This window comes from Piliocolobus tephrosceles, chromosome 9, assembly GCF_002776525.5.
Source record: "Piliocolobus tephrosceles isolate RC106 chromosome 9, ASM277652v3, whole genome shotgun sequence".
Lineage (NCBI taxonomy): Eukaryota > Metazoa > Chordata > Mammalia > Primates > Cercopithecidae > Piliocolobus > Piliocolobus tephrosceles.
In genome coordinates this window covers 46,185,730-46,204,431 of record NC_045442.1, presented here as the reverse complement: position 1 = coordinate 46,204,431, position 18,702 = coordinate 46,185,730, and the positions used below count along the sequence as shown (strand labels likewise).

Sequence of the window (18,702 nt, the reverse complement as noted above, 5' to 3'; positions counted from 1 at the left end):
ATTGTATCAGGTATTGAGATTATAAAACCTTTTCTTTACATGAGCAAAGTTTTGAGTGGCTTTTCTGTATATTTCCAATGGAATGTATTTTTTGTATTGTATACTGCTTCAGAGGAATTCTTTAAACTCAGAACTAGCGCAAAATGCATGTAACGTCAGTTGATTTTTGGTCCCATTTGCCTTTAGGAAAATAGGAAACGCAGTAAAATTAAAGAAAAATCAAAGCAGTGGAGGCAACCACTGCAGCTGAATTTTTTTCTCTCTAGCATTAAATATCATCTACTTCTCACTGAGTAGAAAGCAGCAGTGTTTTATTTACTAACAAAGGCTACTTTTTATAGCCCAAGCATTCATTCCCTTATCCCTTCTCTTCAATACCCATATGTATCTCAGAGTAATGTAATCAGCAAATTAGCAGTGTAAAAATCCTAGATAACTTATTCTGAAATCCACTTCCGAAATCATTTGAGCAGCTAAGTTTGAAAACCTGATGTTGGTACCGACATTTCTCTCTAGTGTGTGATTTTCCCCTTTGTGCTTCTGTTCCTTGGCTGTCTCTCCTTCCCTCTCACTTAGCTTATACTTCTTCCCTCTCTATCTCTGTAGTCTTCTCTCTCCTTTTATATCTTTTCTGTACTTGCTGCTGCTTCTTAGTTAGAAAATGAATTGTATAATTTAAACTGTTCAATAAATGTACTTTGTTATTTGTAATTTTTCAAGTTGGGTACTAAAACCTTTATAACCTTAGCCCCCTCTCCTTGAACCCTCTAAAATTAACAAAATCATGTTAAGTTTTATATAGCAAGTCCTTGGATTACACTTTTTGTTGATATTGCTAGGCAAATATGTTCTTAACAAGTAATTGCCTGAGACAGGAGGATTGCTTGAGCACAGGAATCCGAGGTTGCAGTGAGCTGTGATCACCACTGCACTCCAGCCTGGACAAGACAGCAAGACCCTGTCAAAAAAAAAAAGGCAGGGGAGGCAGAAAAAAGTTACCAATTACAGAAAATTTCTTAGTTTTTTTGGACTGAAATTTATACTTCTCATGGTTTCTTCCTGATAGTTCAGTTCTGCCCCCTTAGATTATACAGAGCAAATCTCTTAATGCTTTGATAGCCAGGAAGAAACTAAATAATTTCTTCCCCAAACCGAAGATGTCCATTTTATTGAGCTGTACCACACAAAGATATTTAACCTTTGAAAAATTGCAGAAAATAATGACCCACAAAATTTTACCTTTTTTTCCCCCCCCAGATTTAATTCAAGTAGCCTTTTTCACCTGTTCATTTGACCTGGCAATTAAAGGTGTTAAATCTCCTTGGTGTGATGTTTTTGACATAGATGATGCAAAGGTAAGTATTATTTTTGCAGTTTCTTTGCTTTTTAAAAAAAATTTTTTTTGGCTTGCTTGTTTGCATTTGGTTACTTGAAGCAGCTTTTCAGAAAATGAGCAGTTAGGGAACATAAATTGTTTTGTGACTAACTCCTAATTTTCCTTGAATAAAGAGAGATTAAAGGTTCACATTGGTCCCACCTACTTGTAAATAGTTCAGGTTCAAAAAACTCTGGAAACATTTTTTCCATGGTGATTTGATTTCTAAATCAACCCATTTACAGACCTACCTTTAACCAACCCATCATCAAATTTTACTGCTTGGAAGGGATTGTAGAGCTGATATAATCCCAGATTCTTCTTATAGGAAGCCAAAGCTCAGAGAGAATAAATGGTTTTCCAAAGTCCTAGTGACTATTTTATAACATTTTTCATGGGAAATTGTGTTCGGTGTTTTACAGTGAACACTCGTATGTCCTTCGCCTGTATTTACCAGCTGTTAACCTTTTTTGCCACATTTCCTTTATCAGTCTCTCTACTATATTAGTTTCCTGTTGCTGCTCTAACAAGTTACCACAAACTTAGTGGCTTTAAACAATAGAAGTTTATTATCTTATGGTTCTAAAGATCAGAAGTTCAAATTGAATCTTACAGGGCTGAAATCAAGGTATTAATAGAGCTGTATTCTTTCAGGGGGCTTTAGGAGAACATCCATATCCTGCTTTTTCTGATCTCCAGAGGCTGCTTGCATTTTCTGTCACTCAAACTTCTGATGGGTACATCTCCAACTCTTAACTGTCCTTCCTGCCTGCCTCTTGTAAGGACACTTGTTGATTACACTGGGCCCACCTAGATAGTTCAGGATTTATCTCTCCATCTCGAGATTCATAACTTCATCACATTGGCAGATTCCCTTTTATCAGGTAAGGTAACATATTCGTAGGATCTCAGGGATTAGAATGTGGACATATGGGAGCAGTTTTTTCTGTCCACCATGTATATATAATCTTGTACCCCCCACCATCAGGATGTTTCACCCTTAAATACTTGGACATGCATCTAGGACAAGAACATTCTTTTGTATAACCACAATACAGTATACCATAGTTATATTTATGTGTATAATGTATACCACAGTATTTTCTAATATACAGTCAACTTTCAAATTTTCACATCCTAAGTCTTTTATAGCTGTTTTTTGTTTGTTTTGTTTTATGAGATTCAGGATCTGATAAGGGATCATTCATCGCATTTGGTTGCATTTCTTTTAGTCTCATTTAACCTGAAAGAGTGCTCTAGCCTTCCTTTTGCCCTTTGTACATTGATATTTTGGAGGAGTCTAGGCCAGGTTTTTTGCAGAATGCTTTTGGATGTGTCTGATATTTTTTACTTAGGATTAGATTCAGATTAAACATTTTTAACAAGAGCCCTACATAAGTGATATATCCTTCTCAGTGCATCATGTCAGAAGGACTGATATCCATTTGTCACGTCATTGATGATGATGATGATGATGATTATTATTATCATTATTTTTGAGACACTGTCTCTCTGTCACCCAGGCTGGAGTGCAGTGACACAATCTTGGCTCACTGAAACCTCCGCTCCCCAGATTCAAGTGATTCTTGACCATTTGATCATTTGATTACAATGGTGTCTGCCTGATCTCTTTATTGTAGAAGTACTTTCTTTCTTGTAAATAAAGAACTTCTTGACCAGGCATGGTGTCTCATGCCTGTCATCCCAGCACTTTGGGTATTTTCTATTATTTTCTTCTTCAGTGATTTGATAGAAAATAATTTATCCCGGCTTTGGACTTTCACTGTGAAATAGGTATATACTGAAGTATTTACAGGTGAAATAAAATGATACCTGGGATTTGCTTCAAAATAATTCAGTGGTAGTGGTAGGAGCAAAGCTGAAATGGGACTGGTTGAATGCTGATTATTGTTGAAACTGGATGAGTACACAGAGGTTCTTTATACTACTGTCTTATATTTTTTATGTGTTTAAAGTTCTTCATTAAGTTTTTTTTTTTTTTTTTTTGAGGCAGAGTCTCCCTCTGTCACCCAGGCTGGAGTGCAGTGGACCAATCTCAGCTCACTGCAACCTCTGCCTATTGTGTTCAAGCAATTCTCCTGCCTCAGCTTCCCAGGTAGCTGGGATTACAGGCATGTGCCTTCACGCCCAACTAATGTTTGTATTTTTAGTAGAGACGGGATTTCACCATGTTGGGCAGGCTGGTCTAGAACTCCTGACCTCAAGTAATCCTCCTGCATCACCCTCTCAAAGTGCTGGAATTACAGGTGTGAGCCACTGCGCTTGGCCAAGAATGGTTTTTACAATTAAAAATGAATAGACATTTATGAAATTCTGAGATAATTAGATATCTTGGACCTTGAGTACCTTCAGCAAGCATTTTTTGAGTTTCTGGTCTGTGACAAGCACTTGCTTGGAACTAAAGACACTAACATTAGATAGATATTGTCCTCAAAGAATGCCGCAAGGAGTGAAAGACATGTAACTAAACCATTGCAAGATAATAGAATGTTTATACAGTAATAGAAACATACGCAGATACTCCTTGACTTATTGTGGGGTTGCATCCAGATTAGACCCATGGCAGGTTGAATATCTTAAGTTGGAAGTGCATTTCCGATTTACAGTGCGTTTATCCAGACATAGCCTCCTTGTAAGTCAAGGAGCGCACTGAATGTGTATTGCTTTTGAACCATTGTAAAGTTGAAAAATTGTCAGTCAAACCATCATATGTTGGGGACTGCCTGTAAAAGGTGTAGTGATGCACAAAGGAGAAAATTAATTTGTAGGATAGCTTTTTTGCAATTTGTGTCTTTAATAAGTATGTCTAGATTTTCTCTCTCTTGGGATTAGTTTTGGTATTTAATGTACCTATAAAAGTCAGTCATTCATGTTATCCATTATTTGCTGAATTAAGCCAATATATCTTTTGACTTTAAAAAGTGTTTTCCTTCTCTGAAATTATTTCCCCATAATTACTTGTGTATTTTTGCTTTTAAATTTTTCTTTATTACGGTAGTTTATTGTTTACTAGTTTATTTTTTCCCCAAGAAACAGTTTAGCTTTATCAGTTTTTGAACTTTATATTATGGAATTACTCTGTGTATGTTTTTTTCTTTTGGTATCTAGCTCTTGTTCAACATTAAGTTTTTAAGATTTATTTGGGAGCTAAATGGTGAGAACGCATGGACAGATAGAGGGGAACAACATACACTGGGGCCTTTCAGAGGGCAGAGGATGGGAGGAGGGAGAGGATCAGGAAAAATAACTAATGGGCACTAGGATTAATACCTGGGTAGTGAAATAATCCATACGACAAACCCCCATGACACAAGTTTAAAAAAAAAAAAAAAGCTTCTCATTTATAGACTGCTACTTAGAAGGCAGGGATTTGAACTGGGAGGAATTTAAAATGATCTTGACCTGTTGTGTTGTGAAAAGGCTCACAAATTTCAGGAAAATGTACCTCTTCTCAAATGGATTGGGAATTATGAGGTCACAGACATTTCTCAGGATTCTGTAAAACATACCTGTAGCAGAGTATTAGGGGAGATTGAAGCAAAGGGGCGTGAGGTAACTTCTTGGGGGTGATTAAGTCGTTGTATTAACACGGCGGGGGTGGGTTATACAGGTGTTTACATTTGTCAAAAATCATCAACATGTATATTTAAATCATGTGAATGTAAATTACAATTTAATAAAGTTTTTAAATTGAAAAATATTTATGAGATTGCATATAGCTACAGTTTTTAATTTTCATTACTATATAGTATTCCATTATATGAATATTTTACAGTTAATTCGTTATCTTTTTGGTAGACATTGTTTTTAGTTTGGGGCTGTTAACGAACCTTGTTGCTGTGAACATTATGTATATGTTTGTTGGGGTACAGGTATACCTGTTTCTGAAGGTGTTTGTCTGTGATAGAATTGTCGATTCTCGTACTTCAGCCTCCTGAGTGGCTGGGACCACAGGCACCCGCCACCACACCTGGCTAATTTTTGTATTTTTAGTATAGAAGGAGTTTTGCCACTTTGGCCAGGCTGATCTCTAACTCCTGACCTCAAGGGATCCACTCGCCTTGGCCTCCCAAAGTGCTGGGATTACAGGTGTGAGCTACCGCACTGGGCCTTTTTTTTTTTTTTTTAAATAATATAAAGTTTTAATAGTAAGCACATGAGAGTTTTAAAAATCTCAGTTGCCTCCTTTTTATTTCTAATAGTAGATTTTATTTCTTGAATAGATGGAACAGACTTTTATCTAATTCCTTTTAATTCCTTTTTAAATTTCTTAGCGTTTACGTCTCTTTGCTAACTTCTTGATTTAATTGCCTTTGGGTAAGGACAGACTCTCTAAAGCCGTGTTTTTCCTCCGCTCTCACACCACCACCACAATCATCAACACAGGAGACCTCTGTGACCAAATGTGTGGGAGCCTTTCCCCTGCACACCAAGCAGGAGACACCAGCTGGGTGTCTCCCAGTTCATTTCTGACACTGTCTACCTGGAGGTAGTGTTAGATCCCACAGGTTGAGGGCTCAGTCCCCAAGTGCCCCATTGGTACTCTTCTGCTCAACTGACTTCAAGTTGGCGTTCCCATGACCTCTTCTTTGGGTTCAGTTAATTTGCTGTAGCAGCTCACAGAACTCAAGGAAACATGTTTGCAGATTTATTATAAAGGATGTTACAAAGGATAGAGGTGAAGAGATGAGTAGGGCGAGTTACGGGGGAAGGAGCGTGGAGCTTCCATGTCCTCCCTGGGCATGCCACCCTCCAGGAAGTTCCACATGTTCAGCTTTCTGTAAGCTCTCCAAACCCAGTCCTCTTGGGCTTTTATGGAAGTATTCCTTCCCCCAAGGATATGAGGCAGGACCCTTTCAGGGCAGGATCTTAAGACCCCCCAGAAAGGCAGGAAGATGAGAGCTGCCTCTGCACTGTGGAAAGGGAGGCAGTAGAGAGATTCTGTTTCCTGAGGCCTGCTCCTGAGGCCTCACACACCCAGTATTATACCAAAAGACTTCAACAAGGAATATGGGAGTTACAAACCAGAAAGTGTGGACGAAAGCCAATATATATATATCATAACACCACAGGTCAGCCCCTGGTTTTCAAAGAGGGATACCTTACATCAAAAGCGTATACACAGTCATTAATAATTAGTCTAGTCCATCATCTTGTATGAATGTCTTCCAGGGCGAGGCCACTCAGGTTTGCCAGCTTCCTTTCAATCCTGTCAGGTTCCAAAACCAGGAGTGGTTTTGGCAAATATATAGCTTCACCGTTTCATGCATCTGTCATAGTTGAGCTAAGAGACAGTGTCACCTTTTGCTCTGAGCCTTGTTCAAGGCGTTCATGTAATATTTGATTTCCTTTATAACCCATTTATTCAACCTTTTACCCTCAGCTATTCTCCTTGTCTTCATTAATAAATACCTACACTTCTGCCTTTGGAAGGGACACAAGTTGCCATTGTGCTATGCTAGTCTAGATTGCAGGCAGCAATGCTAGTGTAGCAAGTAGCTCCTCCTCACCCCTTTAATGTATTTTTTATTTTGTTTTTACATATGGCACTGACCCACCCCTGCTCTTAAAACTTACTATGACTTGAACTTAGTTTCTCTAGGAGCTCTTTTGGGAAGAAAGGTTCGTGACTATTCCAGTCGTCTTGAACCTCTTTTGGGTTACATATTTTAGTCCTCTAGTTGTGGTTTTAGCTACAGGTTTTAGTTCTAGATAGAGGTTTTAGTTCTCCACTTCTACATGAGCAAATGATCAAATGATACGTAAGTGCAAAATTTAACCCTCAGATAAAGGCTACTTAATTACCAGCTCCTGATTCCAGACCTTGCAGCAGAGATTAATCACTGTAATCAGTGATAGGTAAGTTTCAAACTGTTTTCTATACTTTTATAATCTGTATCATTCTTAGAAATATAAAGGGTATAATATATATGTGTGTGTGGGTAATAAATGGTATTATAGGGTATGTATTATTTTTATTTTTATTTTTTTTGGAGACGGAGTCTCGCTCTGTCGCCCAGGCTGGAGTGCAGTGGCCGGATCTCAGCTCACTGCAAGCTCCGCCTCCCGGGTTTATGCCATTCTCCTGTCTCAGCCTCCCGAGTAGCTGGGACTACAGGTGCCCGCCACCTCGCCCGGCTAGTTTTTTGTATTTTTTAGTAGAGACGGGGTTTCACCGTGTTAGCCAGGATGGTCTCGATCTCCTGACCTCGTGATCCGCCCGTCTCGGCCTCCCAAAGTGCTGGGATTACAGGCTTGAGCCACCGCGCCCAGCCTGTATTATTTTTAATGGACTCATTCAACATTGTGTCTTGGAGCTCTTCCATGTCAGTACATGGAGATCTATAATACAGAACTTTTTGATAACTGCAAAGTATTCTGTAGTGTGTGTATATCATAGTTTATTTAACCATCTACCTACTGTTGGAATTTAGTTGTTTCTGGGGATTTTTTGGCATCTATAAGCAGTGCTACTGCTTGTACTGTAAGTCATTCTTGTACATTCTCCCTGGTATTCCTCTGTGAATATCACTTTATAAGAAATGAAATTAAATGGGTCATAGAGTATGTGTGTTTTCATGGATTTTGCCAGTTTGCCCTCTAGAATGTCTATACCAATAGACATTCCTCCCAACAGTACCCATTTCCCCATATCCTTGGTACACTTTTATTATTATTTTTTTCACCAAACTGATACATGAACCAAAGTAACTCATTTTCTGTTTGACTTCTACCTTCTCAAAATTCTTAAACATTTCTCATCTACTGTTATCTTCTGTGTTTTAATGAATATTCTTCTTCTTTATTCTTTCTTCTAAATATATCCTTGACATATGACATAAATACTATATTTTGTGCAGTATGGTAATTAAACACTGTAACCATTTCTTAGAGAATCATTATTAAATCCGGGAATCTATTATGTTTTTGAAAATATATTAGAATTGATTTTTGAATTTTTTTTAGGTATTAGAGTATTTAAATGATCTGAAACAATATTGGAAAAGAGGATATGGGTATACTATTAACAGTCGATCCAGCTGCACCTTGTTTCAGGATATCTTTCAGCATTTGGACAAAGCAGTTGAACAGAAACAAAGGTAAGAACTTTCTAAAAAATTTGAAGTACATTTTGAGCTTACTATTAAACCTCTGGAAAATTTTTTGTAATGAGTAATTTTAAAAAATAGTTTTTGCTTGTGTTTTAAAAAATATTTTTTAATATAATATGATACAAAAGAATTAGGTAACATGTGTAAGTTATAAAACACATGAAACCTTCCACTCTACCCAAGAACTACAATGTTAATAATAACTTGGATTTGTTTACTTATGTGTTCTCTACTGTTCCTTTTTCCTGCCTCTTCTTGCCCTTCCCTTTCTCCAGAAACTACTCTTTGGAATTTTGTATTTGTCATTCCTTCGCCTCTTTAAAATAGTTTATATTATTAATGTATTGGTGCCGAAATAATATATTTAGTTTTTCTTGGAATCATACTGCTTATTGTCTTTTGGACCTTGCTTTGTTTCCCCCCCTCAACTTTATGTTTTTTATATTCAACATATTATTGCATATAGCTGTAGTTCATTTTCACTATAGTACAATATTCAATAATGTGAATACACCATAATTTATGCCACGTACTCTTGTCAGTGGGCATTTAGATAGTTCCTATCTTTAGCTATTATGAATAGTGTAATTGTGAACTCTATGTGGCTCCTGCTATGAATGTGCAAAATGTTTTTACTTTGAAAGAGAAAAAAATTTTGTTAATATTTATAATCTTCAATTAAAAATAATTTTTCAAGACTTGAACCTTTGATAGAACCTCAGTTCCATTTTATTTGTCAGATTTGCTTCAATGAAGGCTTATACACTTAAAATTGGAGACAAAAATCATGCTGTAAAAATTGAGATAGAAAAAAACTAGAGATGGTGTGTTTCATTGTGTTTCCAGTACTACATTTTATTTACAAAAATATATTTTGTTTGTGAATATGACTCTAGTTTGTGGAAATTTCTTGAGGTTGTTGGGAGTTCAGGAAGAAAAACCAAATTGAGTATTTAGTTTCTGCTACGAAAAAGTTGTGTGGCGATTTCATTCAAGGCAAATATCTTTGAAATAGGAGTTAACTTTTTTCCTGTTCAATTTTATGAATGGTTTATAACCCTTAGACTTTATGAGATAATATATCTTTATTATTTGTTCATTGTTTGTCTTGCTTTTGGGTATGAGGTATGATAAACTTAAAACCGTGTCTGGAAGATTTTAAAATAATGTTTGCTATTATATTTTATCTTCAATTTAGCGCTTTAAGAAGTTTATCATTGGTGTTTTAAAAGAAGTATTTCTGTGTACTGAAAACTACAAAACATTTCAGAAAAATGACCCAAATAAAGGAAATATATATAATTTTTATGGATTGGAAAACCCAAATTAGTAACCTGTGGATTCTCTATCAAAAATCTCAGTACTTTTTTTTATAGAAATTGAGAAGCTACTTCTAAAATATATGCAGAAATTTAAAGGACCTAGAAGAGCTAAAACAATTTTGAGAAGGAACATAGGGACTTAAAGCACCAGACTTCAGAACTTATATAAAGCTGTATTAATAGTCAAATATTAATAGATCAATAGGATAAAATAGAATCAAGAAATAAACTCAGATATATATGGTAAATTGATTTTTGACAAAGATGCCAAGCTAATACATTGGGGAAAAGGGTAGTATTTTCAACAAATGGTACTGAAACAATTGGATATACATCTTGTCAAAAAATGGCACCTACACCCTTCACACTGTACACAAGAACAGATTATTTAAAGTAATATATAAAACTGTAAAATTTCTTAAATAAAATACAGGGGCAATGACCTAAATATAAGAACGAAAACTATAAATCTCTCAGGAAAACTTAGGGGTAAATCTTCATGACCTTATATTAGGCAAGAATTTCTTAGGTGTAACACCAAAAGTGTGATCTGCTAACAGAAGTTCATAAAATGGTCTGGGCGTGGTGCCTCACACCTGTAATTGGCCTTTGGGAGGCAGATCACCTGAGGCCAGGAGATTGAGACCAGCCTAGCCAACGTGGCGAAACCCCATCTCTACAAAAAATTCAAAAATTAGCCAGGCATGGTGGTGCACACCTGTAGTCCCAGCTACTCTGGAGGCTGAGGCAGGAGAATCGCTTGAACCCTGGAAGCAGAGGTTACAGTGAGCCAAGATTGCACCACTGCGCTCCAGCCTGGGCAACAGAGGAAAACTCAAAAAAAAAAAAAAAAAAAGAAAGTTGATTAAAATGAACTTCAGAATTTAAAACCTTTTACTTCAAAAGACACTATTCAGAAAATGAGAATACCAAGCCAAATATTTGAAGAAAGTATTTGCAAAACATACATGATTAAGGATTGAATCCAGAATATGCAGACAATTACAACTTATACCAAAACACCCAGTTTTTAGAAGGGCAGAAGATTTGAACAGATTTCACTAAAGAAGATGTATGGATGGCAAACAAGCATATGAAGGGTTGTTCACTGTCGTTAGATATTGAAGCCACAGTGAAATACCACTAATGAATCCTCTAAATTAGCTAAAATAAAAAAGAGATTGTCTTCAGTGTTGGTGAGATGTGAAAAAACTAGAAACCTCATACATGGCTGCTAGGAATATAAAATTGTATAGCCACTTGGGAAAAGTTTTGCAGTTTCTTAAAGAGTCAAACATGTCAGGCTGGACTAGGCTGGGCTATGCGGCTTGAGCCTGGCTCTATCCAGAGCAAGACCCTGATGGCTGCAGTGTTTCTGGTAAGGCTTTGTGAATACTCGCCGCTTTTCTACATCGCGGTGGTCTTTACCTGCTTCATCGTGACCACCGGTCTGGTATTGGGATGATTTGGTTGGGATGTTCCAGTAATTCTGAGAAATTCAGAAGTGACCCAGTTCAGCACAAGAGTTTTCAAAAAGCAAATGAGACAAGTCAGGAATCCTTTTGGCTTAGAGATCACTAATCCATCTTCAGCTTCAATTACAACTGGCATAACCTTGACAACAGATTGCCTTGAAGATAGTCTCCTTACATGCTACTGGGGGTGCAGTGTTCAAAAATTATATGAAGCTCTGCAGAAGCGTGTTTATTGCTTCAGAATAAGCGCTCCCCAAGCATTAGAAGATGCTCTGTATAGTGAATATCTCTATCAGGAACAGTATTTGTATCCTTTTATGTGATACACCCATCAACACTGAAAATTAGACTTCTTATGGATAAAGGTTGCTAACTTACTGATCATTTTTGGTATATTTTTGTTCTTATGGTTATAGTGGCAATTTGCCTTTACATTTTCAAAAAGTATTAAAAAGGATAGCAAAGAAGAAATATATTGCCAGTTACCAAGAGATAATAAAATTGAAGACTTTGGCACAGTGCCTACATCTCGCTATCCATTGGTAGCGCTATTGACCTTAGCTGATGAGGATGACCGGGAAATTTATGATATTATTTCCATGGTGTCAATGATTCATATTCCTGATAGGACTTATAAACTATCCTGCAGAATATTGTATCAATATTTACTCTTGGCTCAAGGTCAATTTCATGACCTTAAGCAACTTTTCATGTCTGCAAATAATAATTTCACTCCCTCCAACTATTCCTCTTCAGAAGAAAAAAACACAGACAGAAGTTTGTTGGAAAAGGTGGGACTCTCTGAAAGTGAAGTTGAGCCATCGGAGAACAGCAAGGACTGTGTTGTTTGCCAGAATGGGACTGTGAACTGGGTGCTCTTACCATGCAGACACACTGCCTGTGTGATGGCTGCGTGAAGTATTTTCAGCAGTGCCCAATGTGCAGGCAGTTTGTTCAGGAATCTTTTGCACTTTGCAGTCAAAAAGAGCAAGATAAAGACAAACTGAAGACTCTTTGAAGACATTGTAACAGTGAAAAGTACACTTTCTACTAAAGATGCAGAAGTTGATGATCTTGGAATTCATTATAACATGGAATCTGCAGTATTGGCCATCGATGAAAATTCTATTTTCACTTCATATTTGTATGGTACATGGATGATAAAAATTAATTATTCCTTTCTGTTTAGTGAGTGAATACTGAAATCCATCTGTGTTGATACATAAAAATTCATTCAACTCTTGAAAAGAATGAGTTTGGCCTTTTATTAGCTAGATTTCCTTTCACGTTAATTAGAAAAATAATTCTGAAAGGCAATCCATTGAAAATTTGAGGAGGTTAAAGCCTTAGGATCACTAAATGTTTTACCTTTGATGTAATCTGGAGAGCAATTAAGAAAAAACTTAATTCTGCTTAAAGTAATTGTGTGTTCCGTAGTTTATACAAAGGAGTTGGAATGAGCTTCTTTAAATCTTTTCCTGAAATACCAGTTTTTATAAATATCCATCTGTTTGGTTTCTAATGTCCCTTATAGTTACATAAATACAGGTCATAGTTTTTAAATACTCGTTCTTAAATCATAAATACAAGATATATATATTAAAAAAAAGTCAAACATATATCTATACGACTAAGCAAATTTATTCCTAAGTATCTACCAAATAGAAATGAATATATGTGTCTATACATAGACTCATGTCAATGGTTACAGCAGTGTTATTCATGATAGCTATAAACAGCTCAAGTGCCCATCAACTGATAGATGGATAAACACGTGGTACATACATATGATGGAATACCATTCAGCAATTAAAAAAGAATGAACTACTGATAGTCAGCCAAATGGATGACTTCAGAAACATGCCAAATGAGAGAGGCCAGATACATAAGACTATATATTGAATGATTCTGTTTGTTTGAAATTTCTAAAAAGCACAAAACTTTGAAGACAAAAGCAAATCGTTGGTGGCCTGGGTCTGGAGGTAGGAGCAGGGATGGGCACAGGGAACCTTTTAAATTAAAAAAAAAATTTTTTTTTGAGGTGGGGTGTTGCTGTGTTGCCAGGCTAGTTTCAAACTTCTGGGCTCAAGCAGTCCTCTCCCGTTGGTCTCCCAAAGTGTTGGGATTACAGGCATGAGCCACTGCACCCAGCTGAGCACAGAGAACTTTTTAGGTGGTCTAAGTTTTCCCAAACTGGATTGTGGTGATTACACACACAGCTGTATACGTTTGTTAAGATATCTAACTCTCTAATTAAAATTGGTAGTTATGCTTCAGTAAAACTTAATCTGAGTATTTAACAAAAGTATTTAAAAAATGGAATGAAATAATTTTTTGGTAAAAGTGGAAAAAATTTTTTTAAAGAAGACTCCATTTTTCTGAGTTAGTAATTTTTTTTTTACAAGGCAACACCAAAATGCTTATGACATAATTACTGAAAATATTTTAAAATTATTAGATCACTTCCCTGAGTTGATGTGCAATATATTAGAAAATAATTGAATTTTTTAAATTAAGGATTTTACAGTGTCATAGGGTCATTATTTTTTAAAACAGTTTGAGAAATAATTCATATACAGGCATGTCTCAAAGATACTGCAAGTTCAATTCCAGACCACTGCAAAAAAGTGAATATCACGATGAAGGGGGTCACACAATTTTTTTGGTTTCCTGGTACATATAAAAGTTATGTTTATACTATAATAAGCATGCAACAGCATTTTGTCTTAAAAAACAGTACACACATACCTTAATTTAAAAATGCTTTATTACTAGGAAATGCTCATGATCATCTGAGCCTTCAGAGAGTTGTAATCTTTTTGCAGGTAAAGGGTCTTCCCTCAGGTGTTGATGGCTGCTGACTGATGAGAGTAGTGGTTGCTGAAGGCTGGGGTGGCTGTGGCAATTTATTATAAAAGAAAATATCATTGAGGTTTGCTGCATCAGGTGACTCTTTCTTTCATGCATTCGTTAATAGCATTTTACCCAGAGTAGAACATATTTTAGAATTGGAGTCAGTCCTCTCAAAGCCTGTCACTGCTTTGTCAACTTTCTCAATCCTTTGTTGTCATTTCAACAATATTCATAGTATCTACACCACGGGTAGATTTCATCTCAAGAAACCACTTTGTTCATCCCTAAGAAGCAACTCATCATGTATTCAAGTTTTATCATAATATTGCAGTAATTCAGTCATGTCTTTGGGCACCATTTGTAATTTTCTTGCTATTTCCACCACATCGGCAGCTACTTCCTATCATCCATGAGGGTTGGAATCAGCCTCTTCCAAACTCCTGTTAATGTTGATGTTTTGACCTCCTCCCATGAATTACAAATATTCTTAATGGCATCTAGAGTGGTGAAACCTTTCTGGGAGGTTTCCAGTTTACATTCCCCAGATCCATTAAAGGAATCACTGTCTATGACAGCTATAGCCTTATGACATTTATTTCTGAAATAAATAATATTTCTCTTTTATATGAAATTTATTACTTAATTTATTTCTTAAATATTTCTCAAATTTATTTCTTAATAATACGTTTCTTAAAATTTATTTCTTAAATGAAATAAAAATTACTACTTGATCCATGGGATGCAGAATAGATTTTGTGTTAGCAGACATGAGAATAACATTAATTTCCCTGTACATCTCCATCAGAGCTCTTGAATGACCAAGTGTATTGTCAGTGAGCGGTAATATTTTGAAAGGAATCTTTGTTTCTGAGGCGGTCTCAATAGTAGGCTTCAAATAGCCAGTAAACCATGCTATATAAAAACAGATGTGCTGTCATCCAGGCTTTGTTGTTCCATTTATAGAGCACAGGCAGAATAGAGTTAGTGTAATTCTTATGGGGCCTAGAATTTTTGGAATGACCAGTGAGCATTGGCTTCAACTTAAAGTCAGGAGCTGCATTATCCCCTAACAAGAGAATCATCCTATGCTTTGAAGCGAGACATTGATGTTCTAGATGGTATCTTCTTCCAAAAGAAGGCTGTTTTGTCTACATTGAAAATCTGCTTAGTATAGTGACCTTCAATTATCTTAGCTAGATCTTCTGGATCACTTGCAGTTTCTACATCAGGACTTGCTGCTTCACCTTGTATTTTTGTGTTATGAAGATAACTTTTTTCCTTGAACCTCATGAGTCAACCTCTACCAGCTTCTAACTTTTCTTTTGCATCTTTGTCACCTCTTAGCTTTTACAGAATTGAGGAGAGTTAGGGCCTTGCTTTGGATTAGGCTTTGGCTAAGGGGAATGTTGCAGCTATGTGGATCTTCTTCCAGACTACTGAAACTTTCTTCCTATCAGCAATAACATTCTTCCACTGTCTTATCCATGTGTTCACTGGAGTAGCACTTTTAATTTCCTCCAAGAACGTTTGCTTTGCATTCACAACTTGGCTACCTGACCTAAGAGACCTAGCTTTTGGCGTATTTCAGCTTCGGACATGCCTTCCTCACTAAGCTTAATCATATCTAGCTTTTTGAGTTAAAGTGAGAGATGTATGAGTCTTGCTTTCATTTGAACACTTAGAGGCCATTGTAGGATTATTAATTGGCCTAATTTCAGTATTGTATCTCTGGGAATAGGGAGGCTAGAGGAGAGGGAGGAGGATGGAGAATGGCTGGTCGGTGGAGCAGTCAGAACATATACAACATTTATCAGTTAAATTTACCATCTTATATGGGTGGGGTTCATGGCACCCCAAAACAACTACAAAAGTAATATCAAAGATCACTGATCACAGATCACCGTAACAGATATAATAATAATAGTAATAATAATAAAAAACTTTGAAATATTGTGGTAATTACTAAAATGTGATACATTACTAAAATGTGATACACAAAGTGAGCACATGCTGTTGGAAAAATTACACGGATGGCCTTACTTAACTCAAGATTGCCACAAACCTTCCATTTGTGGCAAAATGCAGAATCTACAAAGCACAATAAATCAAAGCACAACAAGATGAGGTAATGCCTGGATCATATACAGTTTACCTACTTAAAGTGCACAATTCAGTGTTTTAGTATATTCACAGAGTTGCACAACCATCACTACTGCAACTTTAGAACATTTTCATCACCTCAAAAAGAAATTCTATATGCTGCGCCTTACAAGTCACTCTCCATTCACCCTCACTCCGCCATCCCCTGCAACCACTATATTTTCTGTCTGTATGGGTTAGTGTATTCTGGACATTTCATATAAATGGAATGGTACAATATGTGGTTCTTTGTGACAGGCTTTTTTGATTTAGCATCGTGTTTTTAAGGTTCTTCCATGTTGTACATGTAGCAGTAGCACGTATCATTCTTTTTCATGGCTGAATAATATTCCTTTGTATGACTATACCATGTTTTTGTTCATCTTGCTTTTTTTAAAAAAAAATTTGCTTATCTCACCTACAGATAAATTACAGAGGGAAAAATGCAACTAATTGAGCACTCCATTTCTGTTAGCTAGTAGCTGATGGTATTTTAATAAATTTTAATAAACTGAGAAGATAATGAGGTGAGTTCTCATGCATGGCTTGTGGCAGTAGGTGCAGTTCTGTGGTATAGAGGCAATATGACGTAGTAGGCAGATGCTTGGATTTGGTTTGACTCCTGGTCCAGCTTTATGCATGCTGCAGATTCCTCACTTTGGAAAAGAGGAATGAAGAATGATGCCTAGCCTTAATTTGAAAATTCGAAATGCTCCAAAATCCAAAAGTTTTTGAGTGCAGACATGATGCGGCAAGTCAAAAATTCCACATCTGACCTCGTGATGGGTTGTAGTTGAAACTTTGTTTCATGCACAAAATTCTTTAAAATATGTATAAAATTACCTTCATGCTATGTGTGAAAGGTGTATATGGAACATAAATGGATTTCATGTTTAGACTTGGGTCCCATCCTCAAGATTATATATATGTAAATATTTCAAAATCTGAGAAAATTTGAAATCCGAAAGATTTATGGTCCTGAACATTTTGGATAAGGAATACTCAACCTGTACTTCACCTGACTCATAGAATTGTGATAATCAAGTGAGATAATATTTATTAAAGCACTTAGTATAATATGATATGCTGACATGGTATTAGTATTATATGTGATAGTTCTCTGGCCCAAACATGTCCTTAGTGTCTTTTTCAGATATTCACACACCCTTCCCCTCCACCACCCCCGACCCCCTTGGCAATTGTTCAAATAATGAAAACAAGTACTTTGTGAGACTTACTCTTTTCAAACTTAATGGCCTCATTTATTAAACTAACTTCCTTTTCATTGCAAGATGGAAAACATTTTTACTTCTTTTGAATGAGTATGCCTTTTCTTGTGGATTGAAAAGAATATTCATTCAACAAAGCAACTACTATGTTTGTATGTCAGGCAGTAATGAGTGAGGCAAAGTCATTGCACTGTGTCTTTTACAGTCTAGAGAAAATAAAAGTGTAAGATTGTGAAACAATGTGAGAAGTTGAAAGAGAGAGTTTGACCCTTTAAGACAGGAAATCGTTTTGACCACTGCCTCTTTTTGTAACTGAAGAAGGAATCAACAAACATTGTTCAGCAGCGAGTGATGATGAAGAAATTGGCAGATGGTTTCCTGGGACTGGGTATCTCTGTACTAAAAGACTGATGAGGGTTTTAAAAGATACTTATTTCGCTGAATTGAGATTAAATCTTAAAATAGGAAAGGAGAAGAAAGTATAGTTTGAGACTTCTGTCAGATTTCTCTCCTAAAAACAGATTGACCAATGCTGTGAGCAGTGCTGGTGAAGAAAATCAGTGTATGCTCAGCAAGGAGCAAGTAAGTTGTTTTTTGTTTGTTTGTTTGTTTTTAATTAATGGACTTTTAAAAGTAATTTTAAGTTCACGGGAAAATTGAGTAGAAAGTACAGAGTTCCCACTTAACTGCTTTTCTCCAATGTGGTAGGATAATAAGATTTTAATAGATTATTTATCTTGGTATTTTTCCTGATCTCTTCTATCAGAACATTAGCCTTTTTTTTTTTTTTTCGTACGTGACTTAAATCCTTTTTTTAAATTTGGAATTAGAGTTTATAAATGAGTATTTTGACATTCATATTTTCTGACAAAAAGACTTCCACATAATTCCCAAGTTCCCAGGCTACTTTTTGCTTTCTCCATCCCACCCCTACCTCCTTGTTGGAATGTTAATATGTATACAGATTATATATATATATAAACATTAAATCAGAGACATTCTTCAGTGCCACTGAATTTTTTTTTAACATAATTTTAATAGCATGGTTTTACTTCATGGAAAAAATGGAAGATTGCAAATTGTTAAATTTTCAGTTAAATATAACCGGCCCTTGAAATTCAGCTCCTTGATTTTATTAGGAACTTGACTTTTACTTTCTTTTTTGCACTATCACTA

At 36.1% G+C, this 18,702-nt stretch overlaps 1 protein-coding gene across 3 annotated transcripts in view; it reads left to right on the top strand.

Annotated features, from left to right (window-relative positions):
- The window catches only part of MINPP1 (multiple inositol-polyphosphate phosphatase 1), a 48,724-nt gene that overhangs the window by 7,813 nt on the left and 22,209 nt on the right, over window positions 1-18,702 (top strand). For all 3 annotated transcript variants that reach the window (XM_023225178.2, XM_023225177.2, XM_023225179.1), the window contains exons 3-4: window positions 1,258-1,355; window positions 8,363-8,496. In XM_023225178.2, coding sequence (XP_023080946.1) covers window positions 1,258-1,355; window positions 8,363-8,496 — 232 coding nt within the window. The remainder of the gene's footprint in view (window positions 1-1,257; window positions 1,356-8,362; window positions 8,497-18,702) is intronic.